General features: G+C 48.8%; 1 protein-coding gene across 1 annotated transcript in view; it reads left to right on the top strand.

Moving 5' to 3' along the window:
- The first annotated feature begins 11,844 nt into the window (after positions 1-11,844).
- WNT9A (Wnt family member 9A) overlaps positions 11,845-21,868 on the top strand; it is a 67,921-nt gene continuing 57,897 nt past the window's right edge. Inside the window, exon 1 of the mRNA XM_039527812.1 lies at positions 11,845-11,996. Coding sequence (XP_039383746.1) covers positions 11,902-11,996 — 95 coding nt within the window. The 5' untranslated portion in view covers positions 11,845-11,901. The remainder of the gene's footprint in view (positions 11,997-21,868) is intronic.

Here is a 21,868-nt window from a genome sequence, read left to right as displayed (position 1 = left end):
TATTAAGGTGCCTAACTCCCAGAGGAGTTAACTCCTTATGTCTAATAAGGGTTGTTTGAAGGTTTGGGCCCATAGAAAGTGCTAATTAAGATCCCCGTCCCGCAACGACTTGTGCACCTATTTAACTTTAAAGGCAGGAGCTGTCTCGCTGACTTCACTGGGATTACCCAGGTGCTTAAACATAAGAACGGCCCTACGGGGTCAGACCAAAGGTCCATCTAGCCCAGTATCCTGTCTTCCAACAGTGGCCAATGCCAAGTGCCCCAGAGGGAATGAACAGAACAGGTCATCACCAAGGGAGCCATCCCCTGTCGCCCAGGAACGGATCACTTGGTGACGACCTGTTCTGTTCATTCCCTCTGGAGCATGAGTTAAGCATGAGCATAAGTCTCCGGAAGATCAGGGCCCAAACCAATAAAAGCCCTGATCTGAGCTCATCCAAGGGAACAGGCTTTGGATCAGCTCGGTGTCGTCCATCACAGTCAAAGGACTAGGGTGACCAGACAGCAAGTGTGAAAAATCGGGACGGGGGTGAGGGGTAATAGGAGCCTATATAAGAAAAAGACCCAAAAATTGGGCCCATCCCTATAAAATCAGGACATCTGGTCACCCTACAAAGGACAGACTCCTGTTGACTTCTGTGCAGGGCTGGCTCCAGCTTTTTGCCACTCCAAGGGCTTGGCTACACTTACAAATTTGCAGCGCTGCAGCAGGGTGTGAAAACACACCCTCTCCAGCGCTGCAAATTGCGGCGCTGCAAAGCGCCAGTGCGGTCAAAGCCCCAGCGCTGGGAGCGCGGCTCCCAGCGCTGTCCGTTATTCCCCACAGGGAGGTGGAGTACGGACAGCGCTGGGAGAGCTTTCTCCCAGCGCTGGTGCTTTGACTACACTTAGTGCTTCAAAGCGCTGCCGCGGCAGCGCTACCGCGGCAGCGCTTTGAAGTGCTAAGTGTAGCCACAGCCTAAGTGGCAAATTAAAAAAAACAAAACTGATTGAGCTGCTGCCGAAGTGCTGCCGAAGAAGAAGAGGGGGAGTGAAGGGCCCGTCGCCGAAGTGCTGCTGAAGAAGAAGAGGGGGAGTGAAGGGCCCGTCGCCGAAGTGCTGCTGAAGAAGAAGAAGGGGAGTGAAGGCCCCGCTGCCGAATTGCCACCAAAGAGCCGGACGCGCCGCCCCAATCACGGATGGACGTGCCGCCCCTTTCTATTGGCTGCCCCAGGCACCTGCTTCCTTCGCTGGTGCCAGGAGCCGGCCCTGCTTCTGTGGGACGTGGTTCCGGGCCGAAGAGCCGAGGTCCAGCTTTCGTTATGCACCAGCAGGAAGCGTTGCTTTGCCAAGGGGTGTCAAGCAGCTTAGGGCTTGAGTTTAGGTTTTTGTGATTTATTAAAGAAAAACGGAAAGCAGCTTGTACAAACCAAACCGAACGCCCTCCTGCAGTGGCTGACCCCGAAGGCCGGGGTTCGGTAAAGTGTTTTAGGCAGGTGCTTAACTCTGAGCATGTGCTGCAGTGCTGGGTGACATGGGGCTGCCGCTGGAGGAGCCTGGGGCCAGCCCGCCCTGTTCAGAGGTAGAAAGCCCTGTTAAGAATAGGTTGGGGACTGGTGGTTTGCAAGGGGTCAAGTGCTGAGCGCCGGATTCCTATAAAGGCTGAAAGCTCAAGGGAGGGGAAGAGCTGTTAAGAACCACGGAGGCTCTGGCAAGGAAGCCCCGGGGCAGGAGAATTGTTTAGCTGTTGGATCGACGTTGAACTGTTTTATTTTGGAGTTTGGCTGAAAGCTGTTGGGGTATTAAAGAAGTGGCCTGGGCAGACTGGTTCTTTGCTGGGCTGGGAGGACAGCGCGGCAGGGGACCAAACACAACAGCTTGTGGCAGGTCACAAGGATCAGAAGTGAAACTGGCTAGAGATCATCTCAGACTAAACAAGTTAAGGTTTGTAATTCACTTTGATCTATATAGGTGCAAAGTACTTATTACTAGGCTTATTACTGCAGATCAGCCTGCACCCTGAATGCATACGTACTGTAAACCAGACTAATGGTGAAAAGTAACTAGGGCTTTAAAATCTATTTGCTTTTAGTAAACTAAGGTTCGTAGTAATACACTGTAATAACAGTTAACAGGACACACTAAAATCAGACTTCTGTGTCAAAATATCTTGCCTTCCGCTGTTACCAGTCCTGCAAAAGGCCCTGATCCTGTAACTGGGTTTGATAGCGTAAACTCCTGTAGAAGTGTGAAGTTCAATTGACTGAATTGTGGCTCTGCATGAGCACAGGGGCCCATGCTAGTGGATCTCATGTAGGATCAGGGCTTATAATAACTGATAAGTATTAGAGAAAAAAAATGTATCCTCTACTTTTTTTAACTGTTTACTTTGCACATGTGACAGACCATCAGTGTTTGCCTGGTTCCCTGCCCTTTCAGCAGGTGTTGACCTTGCTGGGAAGCATTAAGTGTATACTGCTGGCTCACAACTGCAGATAGCTCTATTTCCCCACTTGGCTATAAAGGAGATGGGGATTAGCTCTTTAGAAGGAGAGGACCTAGGGTGTGAGCTGAGTGGTCCTTGAGGAGGACTCCTGGAAGCAGCTAAGCCTTGGGATGGATTTTGTGTTCCTTCCTTTGGAGCCTGTGTACACCCAGGGAAAGGTGCAGGATGACCCTGAACTCATTAAAAAAGCCAAAAACCCAACTGATAAATTTTCAAGCCGATGGTCTCATCTTAAGACACGTGATGCACATGACTGGCCTTAAGGCGGAGAACTGTCCTTTCTGAGATATAGCTGATATGAAAGGTTAGAAACCAGGATGGAAAAGCTGAGAGTTCTCAAAGGTCATACTCCCCTCACCCCAGACTCCATGAATGCAAGGTGTGCGCCATTCCAGAGCATCTTTGGGGAACCCAGTAACATCCCCCTTTCTGTGGTGCATCACGAAAACAACATTGTAAACAGCTGTTCACAAATCATGAGTCAGACCATCGCCCCCCACCCCCCTAAAATGAGATTGGCTTAAAAATCACGAGCCTAAAAACTTTTAGGTTCTCTCTATTTGCCTCCTAATTCACATTTTCAAGCCTTTCTCAGCAATCATGAGAGGGAGACATTTCAGACTCTAAAAACCCCCCAGAAACCTCACCTCACTGTCTGACTCCAGGAACTGGGGCTTTAAGAAAAACCCGAATTGTCGGGAGGCTTGGGTTAAAATGGGAAGAGCTTGCAACACTGGGAAGGGATCTGAGATAGTCCATTATGGTGTGCTAGGAATAGTGATTGCTTGTCAGCAACATTTAATGAGGTTTAACAACTGTGGAACAGACGCTCATTTAGGAGCACCACCCAGTTGTTAAGCCTCTTTGGATGTGGCCTAATATTCACCCAGTAACAGCTGCTGTTAAGGCTGGTAAGGAGAGAGAAAGTGGTTCCATGGTGCACATTAGGGATGGTCAAACCTCTTATGCTTTGAGGTTGTGTGAATGAGGCGCTTGCAAAATGACTTAGACTCCATGTTGCTTTGTCCATGTTATGTACACCAGATAGGCCTGATCCCACTTACCCCTGTGCAGATGAGATCAGCTCAGGCTCTGTGCGTTGTTACTGGCGGCAGAAGAACAAGCCAAAAAGCTGGGTTGACACAACTGGAGGATCAGATTGTGCCCTCTGGATCGACTTTGGCAGGGTTCCCTGCGGTCCCCTCCCCAGGCGTAAAGAGGGTGGGGGATCCTGGAATTGGCACAGAAGGTGACATTCGCTCCTGTGTGGAGGGCTTGCATAAAACCCAATGCACCACTGAAAGTCCTTAAAATAGGGGGTTTTAAGTGCTTCATGATGGTGAATTTCAATGGGAGGTGGGGAGGGCAGATGAGAGGAGTGACTGCTGAGATTGAAGAGGTTGGAGCATCTGGGGAAGGTGATGCAAGGTAGCCACTTACAACTCCCTGATTCTCAGGGCAGACATGCATCATCTTCAGCCCGGGCACAGGCTAGAAAAGCTTGGCTACTACTCTAACTTACCCCAGCTGGCACTGGTCCCTTAGGGACTGTACACCAGGTGGGTATAACTGGAGCACAGCACATACTCACTGGGTCCCTCCTCAGACCTCCCTACCCTTGGCACTGAGTGCGTATACAGGGAGGTGCAGCCCAGAAGTATGATATGCTGGCTTTGCGCCAGCTCAGAGCTCTCTGCACTGGGGGAATTCTTAGCTATGCAGATCTGGCTGATTGCTGCTGGAAAAGAACAGAGAACCTTTCCCCCATCAATACCTGTCTATGAATATTTGAATAGTGGAAACACCCTGGAGGGAGCAATTGTTCACGGGTATGAGCAGGCGTCACGGGGTGAAAATAAGCAAACAGATATAGGATGAAGAGCAGGGAGAAAATTCCTAACAGTGAACATAAGAATGGCCGTACTGGGTCAGACCAAAGGTCCATCCCGCCCAGTATCCTGTCTACTGACAGTGGCCAATGCCAGGTGCCCCAGAGGGACTGAACCTAACAGGTAATGATCAAGTGATCTCTCTCCTGCCGTCCATCACCACCCTCTGACAAACAGAGGCTAGGGACACCATTCCTTACCCATCCTGGCTAATAGCCATTAAGCTCCATTAGATTGTGGAATAAACACTAATAACTTTAAAATAATTCCTCATTTGGCACGTGTGGGCTCATTGACACCTCAAACACAGCATGAGGTAGATAACTAATCTCTATTTTCCAGCTGGGGAAACTGAGGAAGGGAAGTGTGAGTGATTTGCCTCAGAGGGAATCTGTGTCAGGGCAGGAGCTGACAGCTCAGGGCTTCTTGGGGTAACTAGCCCTCTCCACCCCTCACTGGACTGCACCGCTAAAGTCATTGCAAACTGGAACTTAATACTAAATATACTGTAGGAAATCATACCGGACTGGCAACGGGGGATGAACGACGTGACCTCATAGGTATTTCCCTTTGCTCTGACTTCTATGACTCAACCCCCCCCCCCCCCCCATTGAGCTTTAGTCATTGAATCAGTTAGGTTTGGTTCACGCTGTCAGAGCTCTGGCTGAGTGGCCACTGGTAAGAGCTGAGTGGTTGGCACTTTGGTTTCTGCCAGGAAATGCCTTCAGAAAGAGAGAATGTTTCGGGTGAGCGTGATGACAAATAAACCAAGGGGAAAGGAATGAAACAGGAAGGGAAAATAAAAGGATGGAAGTTCAAGATAATGTTTAAAAATGGTAGATCAGCTCAAGTTTCATGCAGTAAAATGGAGCAAGTCAAGGGTTCATTTAGCAAAAGAGGCAAGATGGGAAGAAAAAATCGCTTCGATCCTGCAACTGGATCTGCACTGGCTGAGCCAGGAGCCTGCGAGCTGACTCACGAGTCACAGAGAGGGAAAACTTGAAGTCACCCTGGTCATTCCCTGTGATCTAACAGGGCTCCTATAGCCTGTGAAGCAGCTGCTGTTGTTGTGTAAGGACCTGGTTGCAGAGATCAAATATCACCCCCCATTTTGGAAGGCGAAGTCTGGCCTGTAAGGGGCAGATGGGACAATGGCTTATCCTCTTCGGGGCAGACCTCTAAACAGCGATCACAAATAATCAGGGGTGAAAGTAACTTACAGGACTTACCAGTACTGCCGGAGTCCTGAGGGTGTGTGGCCTCGTCCGGAAGAGGCGTGGCCTCATCCAGAAGAGGTGGGGCCTCTCAAGATTTGAAGGCCCTGGGGCACCAGCTGTGGCTGGGAGACCCAGGGCCATTAAATCAACCAGGGGCTCCCAGCTGAAGAGGGGGCTGTGGGCAAATTAAAGCCCTTTCAATCCCCACCGTGGAAGCCAGTGCGGTCCAGCACGGCGTACTGGCTCTTGCCGGTACACCGGACCGGACCGGCTTACTTTCACCTCCGCAAATAACTGAAAAGAGCTGCCGTTCCATTCAGTGGAGGGCCGTAGGATATGTGCTCTGTGAAGTAGGAAGTGAGACCAAAGGGGTGGGTAGGGGAAGATTCTAGGCAGAAGCTCGAACTACACTGAAGCAGACTGGGAACAGGGTCACTTCCCAGATAGGACTGTTTCCTTTTTTCTAATAAAGTTCCTTGTTCAGTGTTAGAAGAAAATGACTCTGTGATTCTTCGCCATTGGCATATGACAGGCGGAAGTATGTATATACACACACACACACTAGCTAGCACATTACAAATAATTGAATTCACCACTGGCGGGTCGACCAAGTTCCATGCCTTTGTCCCAGTCATTCTCCACAGAGCCTTCTAGCTCCAGTCCATTATTCCAGTGATAAAGTATTGGTTATTTATCTTTTTAATTCCTTAGCAGCACTATTCGCGGGTTTAGATGTTGTTGTAAGTGTGTACGTTTTTTTCTTAAAATGCTCTTTCTTGAAATGTGGAGTGGTTGTTTGCTCCGTCTATTTGTTTCAGGCAGACTGTTTCACGCCCACTGAAATTCTGCAAAACACTATCAATTAAAAGGCTTTAAAAAATGGCTGTTGGTTGTTATAACTGCTGGCAACACCTCTCTTAATGCCCTGTCATAGGTCTATGCAGCGGTGCCCTCTGCTGGGTGGAATGTCAGACCTGCTCAAATGAGTGTCCTATAGGTGCTGAGACGGGAACAGGAAGACCTGCATTTCGCTTTGGACTGCAACTTCCTAGAGCAGTGATACTTAGAAAAACCTGGCTAGCCACAGGTCTGTTTCAGAATGGCACCATTCATGCTCTCTGTATGTGTGGTGCATACAATGCACCCTAACTGTATTCATCAGTGGTTAGACTCACCAAATATAATGTTGTGACACTGTTATGTGCTATATTGAAATCATTATATACTTCCTTTTTTAATACAGGAAAGGGATCCAATAGATGGCTTAGATCAGCAAGTGATCATGAGAACAATGCAAATCCACCACCTAAGCATTCAGCAGAGTATTCAGTCAGAAAAGACATTAGTTTGGGCAAAGTTGTAGGCACCTTCCTTGCATGTGCTTTTCACCTGCCTCCCAAAAGAAGGAATCTTGTTGTCAGCCCCTGTTTTGCAACTCCTGAAAATTCCCTTTGTTGTCTCATTCATAAAAGAATCACATGCAGTCTGGACTTCAAAGTGAATCAGCTTCATTTCCTTACTCAGCTTCAAGAGCGAGACGTTAAGGCCACTCCACCTTTCCAAGCATTCTTGCTATTTGCACTGATTGGCCCTGTAGATTATCATTCCTCTCCACTATTGGAATCTCTCTCAAACATACAAGCCTGTTGCCTTATCTTGCTCCTATTTGGGATGAAGATGGAGGATGGTTTTTAAAGCATCTTGTCCATCGGTTGAAGGATTTGTGCCAACCCGCACAAAGACACATTTGCAACTCCACTCGTAGTTTTTTTAAATGTCAGCTATTTTGTGCAGATCTCGCTCATTTAAATGGTGAGAGGTCAGCAGCACTGTGGAAGCAGAGGCTCATGCAGTATAGTGGTTTGAGCATTGACCTGCTAAACCCAGGATTATAAGCTCAATCCTTGAGGGGGCCATTTAGGGATCTGGGGATTGGTCCTGCTTTAAACAGGAAGTTGGACTAGATGAGGTCCCTTCCAACCCTGATATTCTATTCTATGGGTGCCACCAGCACAGGCTTTCCTTAAGAAATGACTCCCTGCTGGGGCCCAGGGTAAAACTGCTGCCTGGTTCTCAGGGCCGGCGCAACCCATTAGGTGACCTAGGGCACTAACATTTGGGGGGCCGTGGCCAGATCTTCGGCTGCCCTGGTTGTTGGTGGTATTTCAGGGGTGGGACCTTCTGTTGCTTAGGGTGGCAAAAAAGCTGGTGGCGCTCCTGCTGGTTCTGCATGTTGCAATTGGCCAGGGAACCTGGGCTGCCCTGAACTTGTCCATGTAGAACTGGAGGTGGGTAGAGCTCAGCTGGGTGGCAACTGTCTTGAGTTTATTTAGCTAACCAGGGGAGATGGAACACTGGGTCATAGAAGGTTCCATGACACTTTGGAAATATTTTTTGCTCTCTGTGGTGTCTCCAGCTAGGTGAAATGCCATCTGAACTTGATCTTCTCTGAAATACACTGGAAAACCAGCTGAGATCTGCAAAGCAGAGCTGGTGTTAGGAAAAGCTCAAAACCTGGAAGGTGTGTGTGTGTAGATTCCCAGGTGGAAATGACAAACGGGTGCATAATTAATAGGAAGGGAGAGTGAGCCTGACTAGCTTCTGAATCTGCCAAGGGACTGGCCTGGGACTGAAGTGCCCCTGAAGACTTTCCCCACTTATCTACCTCTGACCTAGCCTGTCCTCAAAGTATCCAGGGGCATGGAGGCTGCGCAAACACAGCCATCCCAGAACTCCTGACTTAGATGCAAGCTTTGTGATTTTGGGTGTTTTGTCATGTATGAGTGTAACCTACTGGTCAGAGTCAGAGCGTTAGTGTCCGGCTCTGTGCTCAATCCCCAGAAGATATAGGTCTGTTTCAGCTCTTAGCTTGACAGCTTGGGTCTTTTACTCAAGTTGTGTAGATACTCATGCCTTCACCTCTGGAGGTCTGTGTGGGTCAATCCTGGTGTATCAGTTAAGATGGCAGCTGTCACCTGGGGATTTGTCCAGGGTTTGAACTGCTGGGGACAAGCTTCCTTCGTCCAGAGGAGGTATGTAATCTTGGCAAGTATATTACATGTCCTCATCTGTGTCCGATCGACAGACGATATGGGTCATATGCAGCTGATATGGCATACTGGTACCTTTTTCATATTGCCTTTTTATTCTCCAGTATTTAACCTTTCATTGTCCTAAAAAGTATCTAGCTGCTGAAAGAGCCTTGAAAACACGAGCTGAGTGTAACTGACACAGAGACATCTGCCGGTGTTTGAAGAACCTGAAACAATAACTGAGAAGCGTAACCTGCACCCTTCATCTCAGTGAGTTCCAACTCAGATATGTGATGCTAACAATGTTGACCCTTAAGGGATTAACTATTTTACTGCTCATCCAAGCATGTAAAGAAGGAGAATTGAGGATTATAGTCTGAAAATCTATACAAGAGCATGCATAATCATAGCCTGAACGTCGGCATCATCCACTGGAGGTCATATCTTGTGGGTGGAGCTTATTTTGTGGGTGGAGCTTGGAAATGCCCCCACCCCGGGTCTTTAGCTCAAGCTATAGAGATGTGTGTTTTCAGCTCTGGAGGTCCCTGGTTCAGTCCTTGGTATGTTATCCAAAGTGGTGGCCATCATGTAATCCCTACAAAAAGCTGTAAATGGAGGCAAGGCTTGGTTGCTGTGGTCAATGCTATGCTGATGCTGCTTGCTCCTTAAGAGCCCTCTTCTTGAGTCCCTGTGGAGGCAGGATTTGGCTGGCCATTAGTATGTGCTGTTTGCATGGAAATGCTTCCCTCTAGGCTCACACTCGGCCAGCTCCCTTTTCAAAGCACCTGTCTTCATGGTAACACCCCCGAGGGGCACTCCAGAGAAGAACTAAGGTCAAGGGTAAACAGTGCAGGCTTGGGCGTACGGATTTGCCCAGGGAGAGTGGCTGAGGCATGAGAGGAACAGGAAAGGGACAGAGTGGAATCCCCTTGCCAGTAGCTGTGCATGGAGCCCCTCACTCAGGTGTGAATCAACCACCTGAAACATACATGCTCCCAGGGCATGGGAGAAGAAGCAAAACTTTTCTCATGGGAGTTCCAATTCAGAAATCTCATGACAGATAAATTTCAGGGTTTGGGAGTTTTGTCTGTCTTCTGTTTTTCAGGTTAACTGCAAACCGCAGTCTGGACATGAAGGGGCTAGTTAAACTGCTCAGCACTACTGGATATGAGGTGGGCATTAGCTGGCACAGCAAGTATTTAATGTAGATCTATACAATTTCCTGGAAAGTTTCCCGCTCCTTTACTATATAGCAGTTTGTGCACATACGCACATCCTTGTGTGCATGCTCTCTCATATACACTCATAAACATAAATTAATTAGTGGTAAAGTTTTCAGATGACACCAAAACTGAGGAAGCGGTAAATAATGAAGAGGCTAGGTCTGATCTGTATCACTTGATAAACTGGGCGAAAGGAAACAACATGTCTTTTAAACCAGCTAAATGTAAATGCATATCTCTAGGCACAAGGAATGCAGGCCATACTTACAGGGTTGGGAGACTCTATCCTGGGAAACAGTGGCTCTGAAAAAGATTTGGGGGTCATGGCGGATAATCAGTGGAACATGAGTTCCCAGTGTAACTCTGTAGCCAAAAGAGCTAATGCGATCCTGGGATGCACATATAGGAGACTCTCGAGTAGGAGTAGAGAGGTTACTTTACCTCTGTAATTGGCACTGGAGTGACGGCTGCTGGAATATCGTGTCCAGTGCTGGTGCTCACAATTCAAGAAGGAGGTTGATAAATTGGAGAGGGTTCAGAGAAGACCTGCAGAATGATTAAAGGATTAGAAAACCTGCCTTATAGTGATAGACTCCAAGAGCTCAATCTAGTTAGCATAACAAAGAGAAGATTAAGAGGTGACTTGATTATAGTCTATTAGTATCTACAAGGGGAACAAATATTTAATAATGAGCTCATCAATCTAGCAGAGAAAGATATAACACGATCCTGTAGCCGGAAGCTGAAGACAGACCAATTCACACTGGAAATAAGGTGTACATTTTTAACCATGAAAGTAATGAACCATTGGCACAATTGACCTAGGGTTGTGATAGATTCTTAAATCAAGCTTGGATGTTTTTCTAAATGATCTGCTCTAGGAATTATTTTGGGGAAGTTCTCTGGCCTGTGTAATAAAGGAGGACAGACTAGATGATCACAATGGTCCCTTCTGGCTTTGGACTCTATGAATCTATATAGGATCAAGATTTTAGTCTGGTTAAATGTGTCTAGTGGCCCAAAAAAGTTGGGAATGCCAGAAAGACTTTTCTATTTAGGTCTCAAGGAATTTCTTTTTAATTGACATGCTGACAATTTTATGATTATTTTATTTTGATAGTTTTTATATCATATGCACCTGGAGGTTGCAAGAGGTGCATTTTACACACGGAAAAACAAATCCACTGAAGTATAACCCCCACGTCCCTGGACCTTATACTTCTTACTACACCAAAACATTCATTCACATACATGTGTTCATTCTTTGCCTCTCATTCACACTCATCCACTACACACTCCTGGTCATTCATGTTTATTCACATATGCATGTTTCCTCCGACTCTCACTTATTCACACACACTCTATACACTCGCATGTCCACAAACTCACATACCCCATTCATTCAGGCTCGACAGACACACCAGCACAGTGAAGCTCCTGCACAAGTTCCACATGCTCAGTCATGCATGCATTCAAGCCCAGTCACACTTTCACATGTCTCGCTCACTCCTGCAGTCACAGTCAGGCATACATGCACACTCCACACTCTCATGCGCACAATCACGCTCATGCAGCTGATTCTCATGCTCATGCACACAATGCTCATGCTTCTGAGCACAATCGCAGCCATGAGCTTCATTCTCACGCTCGTGTGCACAATCGCGCTCACACAGCTGATTCTCACACTCATGCACAGGCTCTCTCTTCTTACACGCACACGCACTCCGTGCCTCGATCGCTATAGCTGCCTGCCTCTTTCCCTGTGAGTTCCAGCCTGCCCTGTTGCAGCTGCGCCCAGCCCGCCCCTCACAGTCCCATGTGCCGGCCTCTGCTGGGGGCGGAGCCTGAGCTCCTAACCACGCCCCTCCTCAGTCGTCCCCGCCCCTCCCCGCAGAGCCCTCACGGCGTGTGGGCGTGGCCCGTGGGAGCGGCCCCGCCCCGCTCCCGGCTGGGCACTCGCTGCCTCCCAGGCTATAAGAAGGCGGCTCGGGCAGCCGGAGCCTCATCGGGCTCTGCGGGGAAACGAGATGATCAGCCCTAGTGCTGCAGCAAAATGCTGGATGGACACCTCCTTCTGGGATGGCTCTCCTCCTGCGCGCTCCTAGTGCTGCTGGGCGGCGCCCCGGGACCCTCCGCCGCCTACTTCGGGTAGGTCCGCCGGGCGCCCCGGCCCCGGAGCGGCGCCCCCACTTCCCCCAAGGCGGCTTCATCCGGCACCGCACCTCAGCGCGCCCTGCACCCCACTTCCCCCCAAGGCAGCTCCCCCTGCACCCCCTGCATCTTCCCCCTTCCCCCAAGGCAGCTTCATCCGGCACCCCACCTCAGCGCGCCCTGCACCCCACTTCCCCCCAAGGCGGCTTCATCTGGCACCGCACCTCAGTGCGCCCTGCACCCCCCTTCCCCCAAACCGCACCTCAGCGCGCCCTGCACCCCACTTCCCCCCAAGGCAGCTCCCCCTGCATCTTCCCCCTTTCCCCCAAGGGAGTTTCATCTGGCACCCCACCTCAGTGCGCCCTGCACCCCACTTCCCCCAAGGCAGCTTCATCCGGCACCGCACCTCAGTGCGCCCTGCACCCCCCTTCCGCCAAGGCAGCTCCCCCTGCAGCTTCCCCCCTTCCCCCAAGGCAGTTTCATCCGGCACCCCAGCTCAGTGCACCCTACACCCCCACTTCCCCAAGGTAGCTCCCTGCACCCCATGTAGTTTCCCCACTTCATCCAAGGCAGCTTCATCCGGCACCCCATATAGCTTCCCCGGCAGCTCCCCTGCACCCCTACCTCAGTGCGCCCTGCACCCCCGCTTCCCCCGCGGCAGCTTCACCCGGTGCCCCAAGGCAGCTTCCCCTGCACCCCCACTTTCCCCACCGCAGTCCGCTCCCAAAGCATCTCCCCCTGCACCCTCACCTCAGTGCGCCCCGTGCCCTACCCCGCCACCCCCGGCGGCACGCAGCCACCCCTCCCCGCACCCTCCCGGTGCCCCTGGCGCTCGCAGCCCTGCGCGTCTCGCCCATAGCCCGTGTGCGCCGTGAACTCCCCTCGCTGCACCTTGCACCCCCCGCCCCCCTGCTCGGCAGCGGCGCCCCGGGACCCTCCCGTCTCCTCCTTCGGGCCGGGGCACCTCCCTCCATGGTCGAGTCCCCCGCACCCTCTGCGCCCTGCAGCTGCCCCCTGTACCAGGCTGGGGGCGCGCTGCCCTGGGCGTGCTGGGGCGGTCTGCAAAGTGCTGATCACACGGGGGTAGCCCCCACCTCTGCCCCCTCCAGGGCGAGGATGCTCCTTCTCCGGCCCGGTGTAAGGCCGGTGTCAGTGCCCCCCCTTCCTGACCGCCTGGGGTGGGTCGAGGCTAGCGATCTAGCCCACATCTGGGCACCCCGCGCCGAGATGCTGCGGCCCTTGGGAGCCCGTTCTCCCAACACTTGACTGTGGTTGATCCACTCTGCCAGTTCTTGGAATTGAGCTCAGCTGGCGGGTGCGAGCCGGGGGCCAGCGCTGGGAGCCGGCGGAGTGTGGCTGCGTGATCAGTCCGCACAGACCAGCGGGGAGAGAACTAGGGGTGCGTGAAAGGGACCCAAATCAGACCTCGCCTCCGCCTCCTCCCCCCGCAATGTAGTGTTGGCTGCTGCCAAACTCTGCTTCTGGTGGAGTCACTCGGCCCCAGTAACCTTGCTTGTTGTCAAGCCTCTGGAAACCGGGCGCAGCACGTTGCTTCTCTTCTTGAATTCCACGTTGTCATTAATCACTGGGAGTCTAGAAGCTGCAGGTTGTTGCTTGGGAGCTGTTTGTTTGTGTTTTAAGTGGGATTTCACTCCCCCCCCCCCCCACTCCCTATTTCTTATAGTAACTGCAGCTCTGTATTCATGGCTCTTGTATTTGGCGTCTGCTTTGAATCTCCTCTCCCTGTAGGCTGGGCAGACTGACTGAGATCATTTTAACTGGGGTTTATTTAAAAAAAAATTGTGCTGATTCTGGAGTCTTATTTTGTCTTTCCTGTAATGTTTAGCGGTGGGGAACAGTGTAGTCTCCAAGCTGATATTTTTCTTATGTTTGTGGTCCACCCTCCCCCACCCCCTTCCCTCTCTTTCTGCATACAGTGCAACTTAAGGGCACATTATACAATGGCAAAAGGCACGTTTGTATGTCTGTCCTAGGGATCCTGCTGTTCTTGTCTCCATAGCTATTCTGTTTAGGGGCCAGGTATCTTTGAAATCAGGTTACTCTTTATTTTCACAAACAAAACGTGACTGAAGAAAATTGGCAGTAGCCGGGAAAACCGAATGTCTCTCTGTGAGAGGGAGTGATTGCTTTGGAATCTGGAGGATGGTAAAGGATTTGCACACTCTGCTAGGTGTGGTTTTGTTGTTCAGTTGTCTAAACTTGCAGTACATCATGAGAAGCCTCCTTAAGGGATAAATTCTCCTCTGTTCTCCCCCCGCCCCCAAGAAACCATAGCTCTCCCCCACCAGGTTAATGACCATAAAACACACTTGCAAAATCCAGATGTTTACAAATTATTTTATAGAAAAATAACTCAAATCCTTGTTTTTTTTCCTGGCTCGCTGTTCTATTGAAAGTGTAGATCGTTGCTATTATGCACCTCCTATAACTGTGCTTTTTGGACAGGAAATCAAAGAACAGCAAGAACAAGTATTCTCTCCCCCCCCAAATCTCAGGACTAGTCTCAAAGTGTGCATGTGGGCTTTTAACGTAGCTTTTGAATGGGTATAGTTTTCTGATTTAAACACACCAGATTTGCCTGGTTCAATTATTCTGGCTCTATTTTCTTAGCTTTCTCTCTTAAAGGAAATGTATTGACAACTCTTCTCTCTTTAGCATATACCAAGGATCAGAAAGCTTTCCAGTGTTTGCAAAACCCATTCTAGTCTGCAGGTAAAGGAAAAGTGAGACAGGAAGTGTGGGGTTTTGGTTTGATGTTCATAGAATATCAGGGTTGGAAGAGATCATCTAGTCCAACCCCCTGCTCAAAGCAGGACCAATCCCCAATTAAATCATCCAACTTTTTGCCTCAGATATCCCCAAATGGCCCCCTCAAGGATTGAACTCACAACCCTGGGTTTAGCAGGCCAATGCTCAAACCATTGAGCTATCCCTCCCCAGTTTACAACTTCTTGCATGCGGCTTAGTTTGCTTAAGCTTACAAGGCACAAGACTGGTTCCTGTTCTGCAGCAAGCGCATGGCTTTTCTGGCGTGTGCTTTCTTCACTGCTCTCCTGGAATACACCTTTTCCTTGGCTACATTGCGCCTCTAGGACCAAGGCTCTTGGTCCTTTCTCTTGCAGTGTGGCTTTGGTGTGCTGCTACCCTGGGTCCACCCGCGACTTGCCTGCATCGTGTCACCTGTTACGTCTTCCCCAAGTCTGAAGACGTTGCTTTGCCTGCAGTTTCACAGTTGCACCAGCAGAGGGTTCCGTCAACCCATTAATGAAGCCTGTGGCGTGGAGGGGAATTGACTGGAGGAGACGTGCAGGTGTATCCTGTTCTCAAAGAAAATAGAATATGTTCATGGGAAAGTTTGCTTTTTTTTTGCGTGGGAGTTCTTTTTTTGTCCTTTTCTCTGGGAGGATCCATTCTCTCAATATTCTGAATTGGCGTTTAAAGCTAAATGTATGAAAGGAGGAAAAAGTACATTTTCCACCCCAACTTGGTTTCTTCTCCTGCTTTACCTCTGTCTCCTACTGAAGACTTGGCTTTCCCTTTTATCAATAGATCTATCTAGAATTGCTGCTGGCTTGGCTTCCCGTATCAGTCACTGGGCTAAAACCTCATAGTGGCAAGATCAACTCATCTCGGTAGAGAAATTTGAGTTCAGACACTGAAGCAGTCTGGGCAGTTAAGTCTTTCATGCTCTGTTAATTGTGGTGTAGTTCCACTTCCAGTGGCTGGGGGAAGCATTGTGGGGTTATTTCTTGTCTTTTTCAAAGAAGCTGTTTGAAATGGGATCAGCTTGTAATGGGTAGAGGGTGCAGGGTGGAGTGGGATTGGGAGAGCCAGTCCAGTAAACGAACTTGAAATCTAATAGCAAATCTAGATTCAGTCTCTGGGATTTGTATACTCCAGCACCTTGAGCCACACAATCCATTAGTTAAACCACTCACTGGGGAGCTGAGGTTTCTTCTTCCAGTAAGACATGTCTATTGTCTTGCTCTGTGGTCTGGCAAACTTCTCAAAACACTGCAGCTTGCATGCTCCCTTCCCAAACCCATGCTGTTTACTCTTTGCTCCTGGGCTAGCTTTGTGAGAGAAGACCTCTCATTTTGTGAGGGTTTTGTGGTAAGGGTCCTGCAGTCCTGCGAGCGCACGGAAGTTTGTGCCTTCCGCAAACTACATTGTGCATCATCTAAAATAGCAGATGACACTAAGCATTTGCATTCTGGCTCTACTCTCAATGCCAGATGGGGATTGTTCCGAGATCTGTTTAAACCACGCAGTGCTAATGCTGTAGTGGAACAGGTAGTCTATTGCAGCTGTTAGGAGTAGCCTTTTCTAAAGCCAGCCACCAACGGTCAGTTTAGATTATATGCACTTCAAAACTAATAACCTGGGTCAAGAGAGATGTGTGGTGTCCACTGTGCCCGGCTTAATTCCAGATTCCCTTCTTAGTCTCAGGAAATTCTTGCATTGCTGAGCAGAGGGGCTGTTTGTGTTGCTACTTGAATTCTCCAGACTTGGGCTTGATTATTCTTAAGCATCTTCGGGGGGGGGGGAATGCCAGCTGTTCCATCATGCTAGGTGAGCATCCCAGGTCCTGGGGATTTTGCTGTGCAAAATGAAGTTTGCTTATGTAAATTAAGCATCTTTTCTGTTTGTTTAGAGCCCTGCAAATGATTAGCATCTGCTGCTAATCTCTTCATTGTTCTTTAAGAGGACTAAAGCAGAGATCATGCTCACTGAGGCTTCTTACACTCAGAAGAATATTCAATAACTGGGTTCATGGTCCTTGTTAATCCACAACAATGCCTGATTTAGTGTGTGTGTGTGTGTGTGTGTGTACACTTGGGTGCACTGCGCTCTTTAGTACGGGCACCCCTGCTATTGAGAAAGGAAGTGCTTCTGGCTTACAAGCCAGAGCCTGGGTGAAAAGACACCCAGCAGGGCTCTAGGTGGCTCTTAAAAATCAATCACATGCATGTTTTTCTTTCCCCTGCTAGGCAGCATGGGCTGTGCTGACTCCCTTTGGCCCAAGTCAGAAAGTTGATCAGCTCCCTTGCCAAGATCTCCTGTGAGACTCCTCACGTAGGTATGAGACTAAAGTGAAAACTGCACTAAGGCCCTAATCTCCAGGGGAACTTCTGTAGGTCAAATTCTGCTCCTAGATCTGTACTGGATTAACCAACATATACCCTCTTCCAGCATTCCTGGGATTTACACCAGTGTAGCAGAGCAGAATCTGCCTCGTCCTGTCAACAGCAGCTGCTTTTAAAGCACCAAGGTGTCTAGTGCGAATCTAGCTTGGCCTTCAGCACCCGCCCCTAAGTGGCAATACCCCTCTTTTGGCCGTTAAAACAGACTTCGCTTCTCTGTGGAGCCTTTCCTAGGAGCCTTAAACATCTCCATAGCGACTCTTTAAAGTCTCCATGCAGAGAGGGGTGAACTGCAGGCGGCCGTGTAAAACAGATGTCATGCTGGAGCTCCAAACTTGGCTTCTCTGTTCCGCAATCCGAAAAGGAATTGAGACAGCTGTGGATGATGCCTTCTCTTCTCCCCCACCCCCCACATTCCACCCAAACTAATTGTTTCAGGGAAAGAATTCGGTGGTTCCAAATGGGTGGCCTTCCCAGTAATTGGCACCACTGGGACAGGAATTGTTCATGGTTACATGTTAATGAGATTGTGTCAGCATGCAGTAACACTGGTGTCTGCCTGCCTGCAAAGCAGAGACTGCAGAAGTAGCAGGCTGGCCTACCAAGGATGATGAGTGTCCCTCTAGAATGCAGTAGGTTGATGGTGGGAACACAATACAGGGGGCTCCTTAATTTTCTTCTCTGGATCCATGAGACCAATCCATTGAATTGTAGAGTAGCTGAACAGTGATGGCATGGGAGGAGGGGAAGAAAGGAGGGAAGAAAAATATAGCCTGTCTCTTCCTGATCTTAGTTCATCGCAGTTTCTTGCAGTGTGTACATGCTGGAGAAGAATCTTAATTGCTAGAATTGCCAGGACAGTGTTTGTAGTCCCCTGGTTATACAGTGCTCTGTCCATGAAACTCAAAGCGTTTTACAAAGGCGGGTCAACAGTATCATGTAACAGAAGGAAAAGGCATAAGCTGTTGATTTGCCTCAAGTCGGACAGATCTGTAGCAGATTGAAACTTGGATCTCATGACTCCTGTCCCTTTAATCTCAAATCTCATCCACTTGGGGGAGGAAAAGCAGGTGTTTGTCAACTGATGTGCTCAGTGTGAGATTAGATTGGAAGTGACTGGTCACAAACCTTGTTCTTGGAGTGGTGGTGGTGTGGTGCCCAGACAAGTCTGAACTGAGACACTAGAGATGGAAAGAATATATGGTGGTGGCCCAAGGAAGCCTAAAGTTTATTCCAAGAGTACTTAACTGTCTTTAAAGAGAATAGTCTACTCTGTGCTGATAGGGACTCAGCTGGAGTATTGTGTCCAGTTCCGGGTGCCACATTTCAGGAAAGATGTGGACAAACTGGAGGCAGTCCAGAGGAGAACAAAAATGGTTAAAGGTCTAGAAAACATGACCTAGAAAGATCTGGATCTTTCAAGATTGGAAAAAATGGATTTTTTTTAGTCTAGAGCAGAAGACTGAGGCGGGACATGCTAGTGTTTTTTCAAGTACTTAAAAGGCTGCTCCAAGGACGTGGGTGAAAAATTGTTCTTAACCTCTGAGGATAGGACAAGAAGCAATGGGCTTAAATTGCAGCAAGGGAGATTTTGGTTGGACATTAGAAAAAATTCCCAACTGTCAGGGTGGTTAAGCACTGGAACAAATTGCTTAGGGAGGTTGTGGAATCTGTCACTGGAGGTTTTTAAGAGCAGGTTAGACAAACACCTGTCGGGGGTGGTCTAGATAATACTTAGTCCTGCCATGAGAGCAGGGCACTGGACTTCATGACCTCAAGGTCCCTTCCAGTCCTATGGTTCTATGGACACTGGGTAGGGGAGAAAGACCTGTGATGACAGAAGAGGAGTCTGCCAAGGGAAGGGGGGAGGGGAAGTCTTCCTCTCCTGTATCTGTATGACTGACAGGGCTGGCTCCAGGCACCAGTGCAGCAAGCAGGTGCTGGGGCAGCTAATGAAGAGGGATGGCATGTTCGGCTCTTCGGCAGCAAGGCCCCTCAGTCCCTCTCGGAGGGAAGGACCTGCCGCCAAATAATGAAGCTGTGTGGTGGAGCTGCCGCTGATTGTGATTGCGGCTTTTTTTTTCTTTTGCTGCTTGGGGTGTCAAACCCTAGAGCCGGCTCTGACTGACTTCGTAAAGTCTAGAGCAGTGGCTCTCAACCAGAGGTCTGGAGACACCTGGGTGCCTGCGAGTGGGTTTCAGAGGGGCCTGCCAAGCAGGGCCAGTGTTAGACTTGCCTGGGCCCAGGGCAGAAAGCTGAAGTCCCACCACATGGGTCTGAAGCTGGGGCCCTGAGCCCTTTCATCTGGGGCTGAAGCCAAAGCCAGAGAAACTTAGCTTCCTGGGGGCCTCTGTGTAGTATGGGGCCCCAGGCAATTGCACTGCTGGTCCTGGCTTTTATATGTTGTGGCATAGGTGAGCTGTGAAGTTTTTTTTATGGCTTGTTGGGAGGGGCGGGAGAGGGTCAGAAAAAAAAGGTGGTGAGAACTCCTGGCCTAGAGAACATGCTATAGGAAACAATCCTGTACTAGACCCTTAGGGTAAACTAGGTGACTAGATCAATCTAGGCCAGGGGTAGGCAACCTATGGCATGTGTGCCGAAGGCAGCACGCGAACTGATTTTCAGTGGCACTCTCACTGCCCAGGTCCTGGCCACCAGTCTGGGGGGCTCTGCATTTTCATTTCATTTTAAATGAAGCTTCTTAAACATTTTAAAAACCTTATTTACTTTACATACAATAGTTTATATATTATAGACTTGCAGAAAGAGACCTTCTAAAAACGTTAACATGTATTACTGGTATGCAAAACCTTAAATCAGAGTGAATAAATGCAGACTCAGCACGCCACTTCTGAAAGGTTGCTGAACCCCGATCTAGGCTCTTAATTGGCCTGAATCACTGTAGTACCAGAGTCTCCCAAATTGATCTAACAGGCTTTCTCTGCTAATGTGAGACAGGCCTTGTTCTCTTAAGAACCTAGATTTTTTTTTCAGTGATTTGGAACACACCTCAGGAAAGGAGAACACAACTGCCAGGGTGAAGGGCATTGTAAGGCAGAACACAACTACAGACAGTGGTGCATACCATATGAAGGCATCTCCTACAGATTGGCTTCTTCTCTTCCATGAGTGATTTGTTTAAAGATATTTGCTTCCTGAATACGAAGAGCACTTAGACGAGCTGCATAGGATGTGCCAAACTTTTCTCAAACCTTTTTTCATAGTGGAGGAGGGGTAGCTTGGAGCAGCCCAAAGCTAAAAGGAAAATCCCCAAGAAGGCATTGCACTTCATTTTCCCCCTCCATTTTTCTTGTAGCTCAAAAGCTTTGGGTTATTTTGCTCCTCCACTTTTTGTAGGGTAGATGTTACGATAAGATTCAGGGAATCCTTGTGGACTTTGCATGATTGGCCTCCAAAGTAACAGATAATGAGATTAGCAGTGTCCTGTTTGGGTGACAGATCATTAAGGCCAGTCATGTGTGCCACGCTACTGCAGGTGAGTAGGAAGGTGTGTGTGGGGTCCCATTGCAAACACTTGATAAGACAAGGTAATAACATTATGTAACAACTGTCAGTCGTGGGCCATCTTGACAGACCCCCAGTGTTCTTCATAAACCTTGCCAATCTGTACTCTACATGTGGATTATAACTACCTCTGGAGTCTGGGCAGGCTGGCTGGGTCACAAGCCAGCACAACAAGCACTTTCCACTCACGAATGCCTTCTCTTGTCCCAGATGCAGGCTAACTCTCCTTCTACATCCCAGGGGATGTCCTACGCCCACCTTTGGTGCTTCTCCTGCAAGCTGCAATGTGGAGTGACTTTTTTCCCTCAGGGTCCACTCCAGTGTTCAGAACCACTTACTGGTCCATAAGCATTTTTGTCCTGGCAGGCCACGAAGCACTTGCTGTTTCGTTTTGAGTATTGCCTGATACTGGTACTCATGACTTCTGTGGGACCACTTGATAAGAGACTACTGTCTGGATCAGGGGTCAGCAAGCTTTCAGAAGTGGTGTGCTGAGTCTTCATTTATTCACTCTAATTTAAGGTTTCGTGTGCCAGTAATACATTTTAAATTTTTAGAAGGTCTTTCTATAATTAAACTATTGTTGTTCACAAAGTAAATAAGGTTTTTAAAAATGTTTAAGAAGCTTCATTTAACATTAAATTAAAATGTAGAGCCCCCCAGACCAGTGGCCAGGACCCAGGCAGTGTGAGTGCCACTGAAAATCTGCTCACATGCTGCCTTTGGCATGTGTGCCATAGGTTACCTACCCCTGGTCTGGATACTTGCATAATTCTCTTCATTATAGCACCTTGGGTAATAAAGAAATAGAATCCTTAGTTTTGTTTGACTTTGGCAACTGGAGACACAATGGAAACATACTTTAAATTCTATCCTAATATTGCCTTTCCATGTAGGGAATTTCTGCAGCTGACCCTGGATGGTAGGGTGATCTAGGGGAAAGTGGTGCATATACTCAAGGTGTTGCCTATGCTGCAGGTTCTTCAACTGTGGTATAGGCTATGGACTAGTCAAAAGTACAGGCCTGACTGTGCCATAGATTATGGCACTTGTTTCATCTTTCTCCAGAGTGAAACACAGCAGCTGTTTAGAAAAATTAGCTGTGAAGAATACTGTATCCAGTTGAATCTACAGCTGGAATTTACATAGGTAGAATGTAATTCCTGAAATTGAAATCTG

Source organism: Mauremys reevesii, linkage group 2 (genome assembly GCF_016161935.1).
Source record: "Mauremys reevesii isolate NIE-2019 linkage group 2, ASM1616193v1, whole genome shotgun sequence".
Lineage (NCBI taxonomy): Eukaryota > Metazoa > Chordata > Testudines > Geoemydidae > Mauremys > Mauremys reevesii.
This window is presented reverse-complemented; position numbering and strand designations above follow the sequence as displayed.